The sequence below is a fragment of the Notechis scutatus genome, chromosome 2, assembly GCF_049901735.1.
Source record: "Notechis scutatus isolate UNSWTSFEM ecotype Mainland chromosome 2, rNotScu1.2, whole genome shotgun sequence".
Classification (NCBI taxonomy): Eukaryota; Metazoa; Chordata; class Lepidosauria; order Squamata; family Elapidae; genus Notechis; species Notechis scutatus.
Genome location: NC_142010.1, coordinates 235,765,016 through 235,778,019, shown reverse-complemented (window position 1 = coordinate 235,778,019; position 13,004 = coordinate 235,765,016). Strand labels below are relative to the sequence as shown.

Genomic DNA, 13,004 nt, shown 5'->3' with positions numbered 1-13,004 from the left:
TATAAGCACAGGCACCACCTTCCCCTAGGGCTGTGTGTTCTCTCCATTAATCTTTTCTCTCAATACCAATGACTACTTATCTAAGGATCCATCTGTTAAAGTACTAAAATTTGCAGATGATACAATAGTCATTGGTGTCATTCTAGACAGTGATGAGTCTGCATACAGTATATTCGGGAGGTTGAACAACTGATTTTCTAGTGCAGCCGGAGCAATCTAGAGTTGAATATGCTTAAAACTGTAGAGATGAGAGTGGATTTTAGAAAGAGCTGTTCTGTTCTATCACTTCTTACTATATTCAACAACACAGTAACAACAGTTGAGTCCTTCAAGTTTTTGGGTTCCAGGATTTGAAAAGGATGCCTAACATTAGAACCATTATCAAAAAGGCACAACAAAGAATGTTCTTCCTGCATCAACTCAAAAAGTTCAGACTGTCCCTGGAGATGTTGATACAGTTCTACAGAGGAATTATTGAGTCTGTCATTTGTATTTCTATAACTGTCTGATTTGGTACAGCAACTAAACAGGACAGGTACAGACTTCCAACGGATGGGTAGGACTTGCAAACCAGCCTGCCTTCCATTGATGACCTGTATACTGCATGGGTCAAAGAGAACTGAGAAAATATCTACAGACCCCTCACATCCTGGACATAAAGTGTTTCAACTCCTCCCACGGAATGCCACTACAGGGCATTGCAAGCCAAAACAATTAGACATAGAGACAGTTTTGTCCTTTGTGTCATCACTCTGATGAACACCTAATTCCCATAGTACTGTCTTATGTCTACGTATATTTACCCATGTAGTATGGCTATTCTTCTCCTCATCTTTTCTATTACCTCTTATTGGTATCATCATTACTATGTTGTTTTTGTATGTACACAGAGAGCTTTTGCACTGGAGATAAAATTCCATATGTGTCTAAATTCTGTTCTGTCTATTCTCTTCTATTCTATTCCTATTCTATTCCTATTCTATTCTATTCTATTCTATTCTATTCTATTCTATTCTATGCTATTCTATGCTATGCTATGCTATTCTATTCTATTCTATTCTATTCTATTCTCCAATGAGCTGCTCTGAGCATCCAGCAGTGGGAGGCGCTTAGACTTAGATTGGATAGGCTGGGCTTGATTGATAGGACGCTCCTCCCACTCCACGGCCTCCTCCTTAGCGTCCCCAGTTTTAGCTCAGTCTTTGTGAGGAAGGCAGCTTGGTTGCTTCCTTGACTGGATTAGGACAAAGTAAACAGGTTTGAATTTCAACGTAATACTTAAATTGGCAATTCTAAATTATAATTTTAATACAAGTCTAGATTGCTTTCTAATAACATCATTCTGACGGCAAATTGGTAAAGACTGCCGTTGGAATACACATTGGTTCCCCAGGGATGCCTCAGCCGCTTCTGCAGTGATTAGAAACCACAACATCTTGTCATCGGAGATCGGCTTGGCATTATGAAGCCCTGCTGTGCCTCTATTCTATTCTATTCTATTCTATTCTATTCTATTCTATTCTATTCTATTCCCTACCCTCTACTCTATAAAATATCTATATAACCACTCCCTTTATACCAAATTCTGTGTGTTTCCCAATCAAGAAAAATGAAGAGTTCATGAGAATAATTTTTAGTATTTCTAATTCAAAGAAAAATGTTTACAAATTGTTGAATTTGCTCAGCGATTTGATGTTCTCATTTTTATCAAAAGGATTTAATAGACAAAGCAATAAATTAATTATGATTCTAAGTGTATATTTTACTAGATAATCTAAATATAGGCTGTTCTATCTACCTTAGTTTTAATTATCTAATGGAGAATTTAAAAGTTCAAACAAGTTTTGATTGTTTTGTATCTATTAGATAAATATCTACAGTGGCTGGACTAGATTATTCTTTTCAATTCTTTTGTAGAACTGTGTCATAAAATAAGATGTTAAGGATAAAAAAGTTAGAAAAAACAAAAATAAATATGTATGATTTTAATGTGGCATTTATTTAAAGATTATTTGTATTTTATTTTTATTTTAGGATCACAATCAGTTAATTCGTGCAAGTGCTTTGCGAGTGCTATCAAGTATCAGAGTGCCAATTATTGTTCCAATTATGATGCTTGCTATCAAAGAAGCATCAGCTGATTTATCACCTTATGTTAGAAAAAATGCTGCCCATGCAATTCAGAAACTTTACAGGTAAGTTATCTCTAAACATTAATATATAAGAAATGTTTTTAATATTTAGCCTAATGAAATTGAATAAAGTTTATGATTAGAACCATCTGCTAATGGAGATAAAAATCAACAAAATTTACTTTAATTAAGTTGTCTGTTTCAGCATAGATGCAGAATAGTATATACTCTGTATATGACAAGTTCAATTTTTATTGAGCACCTGAAAAAGCTCTGATAAAATTTCTTTAATTTTCTCTTTTTCATTGTCCAGTAGACATATATCCATATTATAATTTAGAATGAAATCCATTACACTTGTTCCTTTTTGTCCACTTAAAATATACATTTAGCCCAAATCTGTTGAATATCTGATGACATTTTTATGTTAAATTTCTAGTCTTGATCCAGAACAAAAAGAAATGTTAATAGAAGTAATAGAGAAGCTTTTGAAAGACAAAAGCACGGTAAGTAACAAAAATTAGCAAGCTTTATAATGAAATTAGAATCATGATATTTTTTATCTACGTTAAGCCATTTTAAGCATAAAACTCATAAGGTTAAGAGTTCAGGTTTTATATATAGCTACTGATACAGTAATAAAGATGGGACAAAATTCTAATAAAATAAAACTTAGGGTGAACTAGAAGTGCTACTTTATGATGAAAAAGATTGACATTGTGAACAGATATGGTGGTTGCTGATACCTCAATAATTTATTCTCATTTCCCACTGTGTTCTTGTCTAGAAAGTCTGAATTAAAGAAATGAAATTTATAAATTAAATGTAGGCAATATGAATTAGTGAATTTCTAAATCCCTTCCCCTTAAGTTATTATATCTTTTATTTATTTATTTACTTATATTTATTTATTTACAATCCTGCCTTTCAATACACATGGACTCTATTGACATACAATATCTTTACCGTGTTTCTCATATAATAAGGCCGGGTCTTATTTTTTTTTTTGAGCCCCGAAAAAATGGCTAGGCTGTCTTTTCAGGGGTGACTTAATTCCCCCCCCCCTTGCATCTTTGGGTGGGCGGGCAGCGACGGCTTGGATGTTGACCTCGGCGTTGGTGGGGCACTTCGTATCGGGTTCAACGTAGACAGCACCATATCCGGGTGTGCAACAAAAGCACTTCCTAATGGCAAGCCCCCCCCACCATTGCCCCCCATTTTGCATGTTTTAATATAGGCCTTAATTTGGGGGGAAGGGCTTAATTTCATTTCATGCCTATAAAACATGCTGGGACTTCCTATTGGGGGAGGCCGTATTGTTGGAGAAACAGGGTATAAAAGCCATAAAACTAAGAAAATAAAATAACCATACTATTATCAACCTTCTCTGAATGACTGGATGATAAACATATTACAGATTGAAAGCTCAGAGGAAGAGTTCTGTCCAAAATTGCTTAGAAGTCATTTTTAGGATAGCTTTTTTTTAGATTATAGGGGATATGTCAATTATGTAATTCCTTTATTAAAGCTTTATAGATTACATTTAGCAGCATCGTTTCAGGAACTAGCTAGGGTAGACCAGTCCTTGTTAAGAGGAGGCAAGAAACCATATTCTAAATAATGTTGACTGATCCCTCTTTCTTGGAAAATTCTCATAATTAATACTTTAAATATGAAGGTATGATTATTACTGGAAAATATCATCAGAATAAAAATTATTTAGTTCTGCTTTAACTAAGGTTGAAATAATCATGGCTTTTAGATGTTGCTTTCCATACAAATTGATTAGTTGTTATTTTATCCATTTTAAATCATTTTGTATCTCTTAGATGAAAAAGAAAATAGAAAAAAACCATAAAGATTATTCTAGATACCTTTACATTTGGAGTCCTATAGATTTTGTAGGAAGATTATTTAATCTTAAGACCAAAATAATAATAATATGGAAGTAAGTATAGAAACGTAGCCTCATAGTTTACAGTACAGGTAGTCCTGGACTTACAACCATTCATTTAATGACCATTAGTTATAATGGCACTGAAAAAAGTGACTGCATCCCCAGAGTCACATGACCAGACTTCGGGTGTTTGGCATGTATTTTCAATGGTTGCAAAATCCTGGGATTGCCATTTGTAACCTTCCTAGGGAATCTCTGATAAGCAAAGTCAATGCAGAAAGCCAAATTCACTTAACGACTGCATGATTCACTTAACTGTAGTGATTTGCTCAATAACTATGGCAAAAAAGGTTGTAAAATGGGGCATGACTCCTTTAACAACTGCCTTTATTAGCAAAGGAAATTTCAGGCACAATTGCTGTATAGAGGTGTAAGGCTACCTGTATGTTATAGCAGATATAGCTTTCAATAGAAGAAGCAATATGTAATTCAGGGTTGAAGTATGGAGTTCTTGGTGCTGTCAGAGTTTGGTTACTTGCTTGCAGTCCTTTCATTACTCATTTAGGTAACATCATTAGTGCTCTGATGATGTGATTACTGATGATGTTACCTTATCAGGTAAGGAAACGTCTGCAAACAGTCAAGCTCAGAGAGCCCCAGGGATTCCATAAATACAGCTTCCTTGATGCTTATTGGCCTTTTTGGGTCTGCAGCTCTGGATTTAAGTATATATTTAATTTAAAGTAAAGTGACTATCCATGTACCCTGTGAAGACTAAATAGGATTATCTGTAGCAGCTTACTCCTGGGAAGTCTAAAAATTTGCAGGTCATGCATGTGTTTATTTTATTACTATGACTCTTAATAGTTTTTTCATTAAAATTGCTAATGTATTCTGATGTTTTGTTATGAGGGAAATGAAGCAAAATCAGATGTATTCCTTAACATATGTAACAAATATGCAAGAGATAATGTATAAAATGTAATGCTTAGATTACAGATATATGAATAATCTGGTGTGTTTTAAAGATACTGATTCAATGTTTGTAAAATATTTACGTGGGGCGGGGGGGGGGTGCTATATTGTGATAGATCTATTATCCAGCTATTAGAAGATAAATGACTGATCTTTACCAGCCTCCATGCTTTCAGAAAATTGAAATAAGAAGAGGAATATAATTTGAGCTATATGATTAGGGTAGGTGGGATGGCCATTAATTTAAAAGAAGAAAATGTTGGCAGTGTAGGCCAACTTGCCCCATAGTATCAATCAAGCCTTGATATACTTCTTGTGATGACCCAGCACTCTCAGGTTTTTGCAGCATTAATTAGAATTCATGACAAAATAGATGCAAGGAAACATTTTGTACCCTTCATAATTTTATAGAAAATTTATTGTTATTAGAGAACCATTTGCTTAGTGTGATTTTTTTCATTACCAGCTTGTCAACTAGCATAGATAATCTGGAGAAAATATGAACTCCATAGATTGGGTGTCACTTTTGTTGATGGTTCATGTAGTTTACCTTGGAGCGCAGATAATGGCTGAAGTTCATAGCAACAGCACAGAAAAACATGGCAACCACTGGAAGACAAATGAACCATGTTTATTTGCTTTAATATATAAAAAAAACCTTAATGGAAAGCTGTATTTGAATTTGATGAGCTCATTGCAAGCTTTGTAAGAATGATTTATATTTTTCCATCTAGTAAAATTAATTTTTAATTTTAATCTTGTCAATGATACCTTTATAAACTTTTTCATTTATATTATAAGAGGGTAATTTAAAATTAAATATTATTTTATGACATACTGCTGAGCTTTACAGATTTATAGAAATCTGTCCAAAATGATGTCTCATTATGTTAGTCTTCCTAGGTTTATTTAACACTTCCTTGGAAATACTATTCTTTGTATATTAATTATGAATTTAAAAGTTTATGTTTAATACAGTAAACATTTTGCCAATTTCTTGAAGTTAGTTTTAAAGAATTTATATTTTTTGCAAAGAAATAATTTCTTAAGAAGTGTCACTTACAAGGAATCATTTTAAAGTATATATTTGATACTGTGTGTGAAAATAAAATGAAAGAACACAATCCTTTGTTCTTAAGAAGTGTCACTTACAAGGAATCATTATAAAGTATATATTTGATACTGTGTGTGAAAATAAAATGAAAGAACACAATCCTTTGTATTTAAGATTTGTTATTTTAAGTAAAATGTTTAATTTATCTTTATATCTGGTACTAATCCTAGTACCAGATATATCCCATTACTGATAAAGCCAGTCAAGGTAAGAAATATTAAAAACATTTGGGAAAGAAACAAAAAGGGTAGAATAAATTTTTAAAAATGAAATCCTCCCCTTTACAAATGATGTGATAGGAAATAAATGTAAGTAGACTGCATTTTCTTTAGTTTTTTTACAAATAATCAATTCTGGTTTTTATGGAATGAGTTCTATACATGCTGGGACCAGCAGGTTCCAGTATGGAGCAAGGCTGAAGGCAATAAATGCAACGTCACGTTTATAGTTATTGGTAATTTATACAATCCCCACAGGATTTGGAACTTGTTTAGCATAATAGCAGAACTATATTCTGAGCTGTTTTCTTTCAGTTGTAATAATAGGTGCATATTAATAAAGCAGATGTCAATGAAAAATAGGGAAAACCTGTAACATGAATATCATTGTATTTAATATTTTTTCTGAAAGTACCATTTCAGTAAATTGTATTTCTATTTAATTGCTTATTTTAAATCATTGGGGAAATTTTAGAGGTTGAAATGTGGATTCCTAGTTCTCTGCTACAATGTGACATTAATTTGCAGCTAGAAACCTTCACATGCATGCTTAACTGCATATGTATCAGTTGTTTCATATAGAAGCCTTGTCAGGTTATCTATTTTGCATAGCATGTTGTCTGAAACAAAACAAAATTCAATTACAGCAGTTAAGGAAAAGATAATAGGTAATGCACAGTGACAAGTCATTATGTTATATTCTAACTAACAGTTAACAGAGGCAAGACATGGTATTGTTTTTGAATTTTAAATGTTGTGGAACATTGAAAGGTTCCTTGCAAATAATTAGTACAGCAAAAAAGAAAAGAAAGAGAAAATAAAGGGAAAACGTGTGGTTTACACAGGACAAACTGGTATGCTGCAAATTATTTGGGAAGGTGCTCTCTAGACAGCTTTACATTTACTGATTGTCCTGATCAACTGTAGGTACAAGAAATTCAAATAGGTGCCAACTAGTCTGGAAAGGAGAACAGTAAGTTTGATTCTTCTGCTGTCAGTTCTGTTTCCTTCTGAGCTGGCCAGGAAAAAGGCTCTTTTGCAGTATTACCCTAGTGGTAAAGCTAGCTTATCACAAAGGACTTACAGTCTTGTTTCTTAGTTGTGAAATGGTGTAACATTGAAACAAATACTTGCATCTTAGCAGAGTAAGGAATTTTGTTTTAGTGACTGATGTAGTATTTTTGCTTCATTATTGTTTTATGTTGGTTATTGACTGAAATAAAGAAGTTTTCATTCTGGTGACTAATGTGTATGTGGTTGTCCCAACCTTCATTCTTGTGTCTTTGATTTTTTTCCTTTCCTAGCAAAAATATTTCAGATTTTTCCTTTTCGAGATTTTATTTTGCTAATTTCTGCCCATTGTTCTAGATCACAGGTGTCAAACTTGTTCACGTCACAGGATAGGCGTGGCCTGCTCGTGACATAACCAGTCTGTGGGCTGCCAGTTTGACAGGCCTGTTCTAGTCCTCTTGATTGATTGATATGCCCTTTAAGTGTTTGCTATTCCCTCACTTTTATGCAGAGTGCAAAAGTTATGGTGATATATGATGGTCATATTTTCTGACCCGTCTTCCAAATCAGTTTTGAATGTACTAGACAGTTTTAGAATAGAACTCTGTGGCTCACCATTTAAAACTTCTTTTCATCTTGGCATAGAACCATTAATACTTCATACAATTGTTTCATCATATCTATAGCCATCTAAAAATGACATAATCTATCTAACTTTTTGTCGTCTTCACTACTAAAATCTCATAAGAAATTTCACTGAATGAAGTTTCAGTTTACCAATTAAAAGAGTCACCCTATTTATTTATTTTTTAAAAAGAAATCAGGTTGACTTGCTGTGATTTAGACTTAATAAACCTCTACCGGTCAAGTTTCTTGCAGGTTTCTACATGCTTACAAGTCAACTACTCAATAACATATTTAAGAGTTTTGTAATGTTAGCAATTATTTTCATTGAAAAACAAAAACTTGACCTCAGCACATAAGATACTTGAAGTTATAAGCAACTATAGTAATAAAAAGCAGGTTTTATAAAAGTTACGGTTTATGTCTCAAAATTTTGCAGGCTTTATATATACTGTTATTTGAACTTGAAAGCTAGCAAAAATTAAGGCAGACTTCTATGTGTCAGCAGTTATTTGGAAGAACTGTAGAAACTGACTAATGGTGGAATATTCTGTAATATAATCTGTAGAAATGAAGAATCTAGCTCTTAATACCTATTTGGTCTTGACAGTTTCCAAAATCTGTGGTTTTGCTGCACTTTCTGGCAAAAAAAAACCAGATTTTTAAGGCATGGGTAATACCAAAGGTACAAAATGTAATTCTGCAATTATATGTGAGCGGAGAGCTAGTCTAACCTCTTCGATATCATTTTCTCTCCTGCTTCTTGATAATTCATTTATCCCTTAGAGCAGCCGTGTCAAACTGCATAGCCACAGTAGCGTCACATGACATATTGTGATTTCCCCCCCCTTTGCTAAATCGGCTGTGGGCATGACCAGTGCATGATGCATCCAGCCCATCGGCCACAAGTTTGACTCACGCCTTTGACCCTTTCATGTTTAAATTTAAAATAAGGTTCTTAGTCAAAATTACTGACCCTTTATGTGTTTTAAATTATTTTTCTCTAGCTTGTAGCAGGGAGTGTCGTGATGGCATTTGAAGAAGTATGTCCAGACAGAATAGATCTGATTCACAAGAACTACCGAAAGCTCTGTAATCTACTAATTGATGTGGAAGAATGGGGACAGGTTGTTATTGTTCACATGTTGACTCGGTATGCACGAACACAGTTTGTGAGCCCTTGCAAAGAGGTAAGCCACTTAAAAATTTTCTTGAATAGCTCTGTGTTGTTAAAAGCAGACTTTTAAATATATATTTCAGTTCTGGACACTAACAATTTATATCAAACAGTACTAGTAATACTTATACACCCACACAAAGAGTGTGTATATGTGGGTTATGTATGTGTGTGTGTGTGTATACCCTCACAAACACATGCATGCATGCTTACACACACACACACACACACACTGTGTATATATATATACATCTCTGTATAGCAAAAGTATGTGAACTTTTGCTTTCAGTAACTGGTATGCCTCCTTTGGGCAATAATAACTGCATCTACTGGTAATCCTCATTTAGCCTTAGGCAGTGATAGCAGTTATAACTATGATGAAAAAGTAATCTTATAATCAATGCCTGTGTATATACTTTCTCAGAGATTAATGCCTGGCTATACAATCTTCTCAGTGGCTCTTTCTCTCTCAGTCATGTTTGCCATTATAGTCAGTATTTGGCTCTTCAAATCACTTCTTTGGTTTCCAAAAATTTTTTTAAGAGCTGTAACCATCAGAGGAGAACGCTGTAATTCCCCTTAGTCAAGTTTTTGGTGACCGATTGTTCATGATTAATTTTCCCATGTTCTTCTTTTGTTGTATTTGTGTTTTGGTCTGTGACCGCAAATAAAGTATTATTATTATTAGTCAGTATTTAGGTCCTGTACCTGACCCATTTCCACACTTCCCACAAAACCCTAAACAAGCATTTTCTTTGGGAACTGCTTTTCTCCCAATGCAATGTGCCTGTAAAAGTTTTCAGCTCTGTGACCTTAATTATCTGATTAGACTTGGCTGACTGAAATTGATAAGACTCTAATCAGTTTCACAATAAAGTCTTGTGCCTTCTAAGTGCTCTAGGTAAACAGCTGGCGCTAGCGCATTCCATTCTCCGTGTATTCTTCATTGTGTGTCTGCTTATTCTCTTGTAATCTCTTCCTCCCCAATGAATGTAAATACAAATATTGATTTCTTCCTTAATAATTATTCCAGGGCTGAGATAAACATTCCAAGGGGTGAGCTGTGTGTGTGTTATAAGATGTGTCTTTTAATCTGGCTTCCCTACAAATCAAGTTCTAGAAATCTTCCCTGCCATTTGGATTCCCACACTTTGGGATTGTATCCTTCTGTTGTTGTAAAACAAAGGAAAGCTGAAGTAAAATTGTAAACACAGTTGCAATCATTTCACTTAATGACTGCATTGCTTAGTGACCAAGTTGCCAGTCCCAATGGTGGTCGCTAAATCAGAGCTACCTGTAAATGTTTCCAATGTTGATTAGTCCTGCACATCGGTTTGGAAAAAATTTAACCAATGCTGCATAGAGTGGAATTGTCACTTTTCTTGAAAGCAATATTATACTTGATGCAGCCCAATAGTTCATTGGCTGTTTTGGCAGCTGCAGCGCACCTCTAGTTCATGCTTGATCTGTGTCCTACCTGGTTATTCAGATCCCTTTCCTTGATGAGGAAGAATTTCTTCATGAGTGCAATGTTGGTCGAATGATAGATTCATAGAGTTGAAAAATACCTTAGATGTTATTTAGTCAAACCCCTTATTAGGGTAGGATATATAATATCATTTCTGGGGAGATGACATTCCATGCACTGACTGAAGTTCTCTAGCAATGGAGAACTTATTATTTTGGAAGGCAGCCTGCTCCATTGGCTAACAGCTCATATAGTCAGGAAGTTCTTCTTAATGTCTACTCTGAACTTATTTCTTTCTAATTTTAACCCTCTAGGCAACTGAGAATAATTCCACTCCATATTTTGTGTGACAACCTTGTTTTCATATAATCTTTCATGTATCTATTTTGTAAACAAAACCTACCCAGATCCTTTAAGTATTTCTCACAGGACTTGGGGGCTACATTCCCCGATATCTTGGTTGAGGTGTTCTGAACTTGTTCAAGGTTTCCACTGTTTTTTCTGAACTATGGTGCCCAGAACTGGACATAGTATTCCAAGTGAGTTGGAGCAGAGTGGAACCGAACAGAGTGAAACAATTATTTTTTATCTCATCATCTATGCACCTAGTCCACCATGATTGTATTTGCCTCTATAGCAATCGTATCATTGTTGGTTCATATTGAACTTGTGATTGACAAGGCCACTATAATGGAATGTGTTGATGTCCTTGGGGAATGAGTAATAGAGTTGCTGCCTAAGAAACAGACAAAATAGAGCCTTCAAATAGTCAGAGGAAGAAGCTTAGGGAGGACCCACCTAATAGGACCCACTGTTATTTTAACTGTGGGAAGTTTGTACCTTCAGACTTGCAAGATTTTGTTAATGTGGTCTTCTTCTACTATTCTAATAAAGTATAATTACTTCATCATGGTTTACACAGGAGGGCTGACAATCACCCATCTTATTTTACTCTATGATTATTATTAAGTGTTGTACCTTATGATTCTTGACTCTTGATGAATGTATCTTTTCTTTTATGTACATTGAGAGCACTTACACCAAGACAAATTCCCTGTGTGTCCAATCACACTTGGCCAATAAAGAATTCTATTCTATTCTATACTATTCTGTTTTTATATGTACTCTTGCTGGGTTCACACCCATTCTACACTTCTCCCTTTCATTTTCCCCAGTTGCAGAACTCGACATGTCTCCCTATTAAAATTCCATTCTATTCATTACTGCTCAGGCCTGTCTCTGGCTTTTAAAATCTTCTCTCTCTGCTCTAACTTATTAGCCACCCCTCCTAGCTTTGTGTCATATTCTGACTTGATAAGTGACCCCTCAACTTACTCATGCAAGTCATTGATTAAAATGCTGAGCAGCACAAGGCCCTGAACAGAGCTTTCTGGCACTCCATTTAAAACTTCCATTTAGGAAATTGAAATGGAGCCATTAACAAGCACTCTTCGATGTGGTTATTCAGCTAGTTCTGAGTTTGTTTAACAGTGATATTGTCTGGCCCATAGTTCATTTTTATATCTTTTCATAAAGCAGATTATTATGAGTTTGTCTAAAATTTTGTTGATGTCCAGTACTATATAATTAAATGGTTCTCCTGCTCTACCCAAACTATTAACTGTATATCTGCAACGAGCCATGCAACTCCTATTAATTGTCACCTGCATATCCAAATGTTTAAAGCATACAGTTTAATAATCTGAGGACCTTGCCTATTATATATGTCAAGCTGATAAATCTATAGCTTCTCCTTTTTGTAGATGGAGATAATATTTGTTATTCTCCAGTCTTCATGATTTTTTCCCATCTAGTCAAGGATTACAATCACATTTTCTAAATGCTTCAAACCAGTATACAGATTTGATTTTTCTCAGTTCTTCCTCTTTTGTATATCAAAAATCCAAAGATAACACAACCACTTTCCCCAAGGTACCAGTGCCCTTCAGTTTTTTAACTTATTTTCCTTGATTCCCGCCCCACCCCCCATCTTCTGATAAATGAAGTTGTCAGTAAGAGAGGACAAGAATTTGTTGGACTTCTGGCTCTTGGCTGAGTTAGATTCCCAGTAGATGTCAGGATAATTGAGATCTCCCATTATCCTACTGCATGCTTCTTTGAAAGTCTGGTCATCTGATGCAGAAAATCTTCAACCATGTCTCTTGCTTGGCAAGGCGGTTTATTAAAAACTGTGATAGTATCACTTTTGTTTTCTCTTTTCTTTTCTTCTTACACAGGTACTTTCAAATTTCCATGTTCTAATTCCTGAATTTCTGCTTAAGTATATAGCTTTTTTATATGCATAGTTTCAACCTTTTCTTTTAGATTTTCTAACTTTTAAAAAGTTGTAATTTTCTTGTGCCAATTAATAAGATCATCCCGGTAATT

At 34.6% G+C, this 13,004-nt stretch overlaps 1 protein-coding gene across 3 annotated transcripts in view; it reads left to right on the top strand.

Moving 5' to 3' along the window:
* AP3B1 (adaptor related protein complex 3 subunit beta 1) overlaps positions 1–13,004 on the top strand; it is a 158,682-nt gene that overhangs the window by 31,025 nt on the left and 114,653 nt on the right. For all 3 annotated transcript variants that reach the window (XM_026670594.2, XM_026670593.2, XM_087958307.1), the window contains exons 5-7: positions 2,035–2,195; positions 2,572–2,638; positions 8,979–9,161. In XM_026670594.2, the coding sequence (XP_026526379.1) occupies positions 2,035–2,195; positions 2,572–2,638; positions 8,979–9,161 (411 nt within the window). The remainder of the gene's footprint in view (positions 1–2,034; positions 2,196–2,571; positions 2,639–8,978; positions 9,162–13,004) is intronic.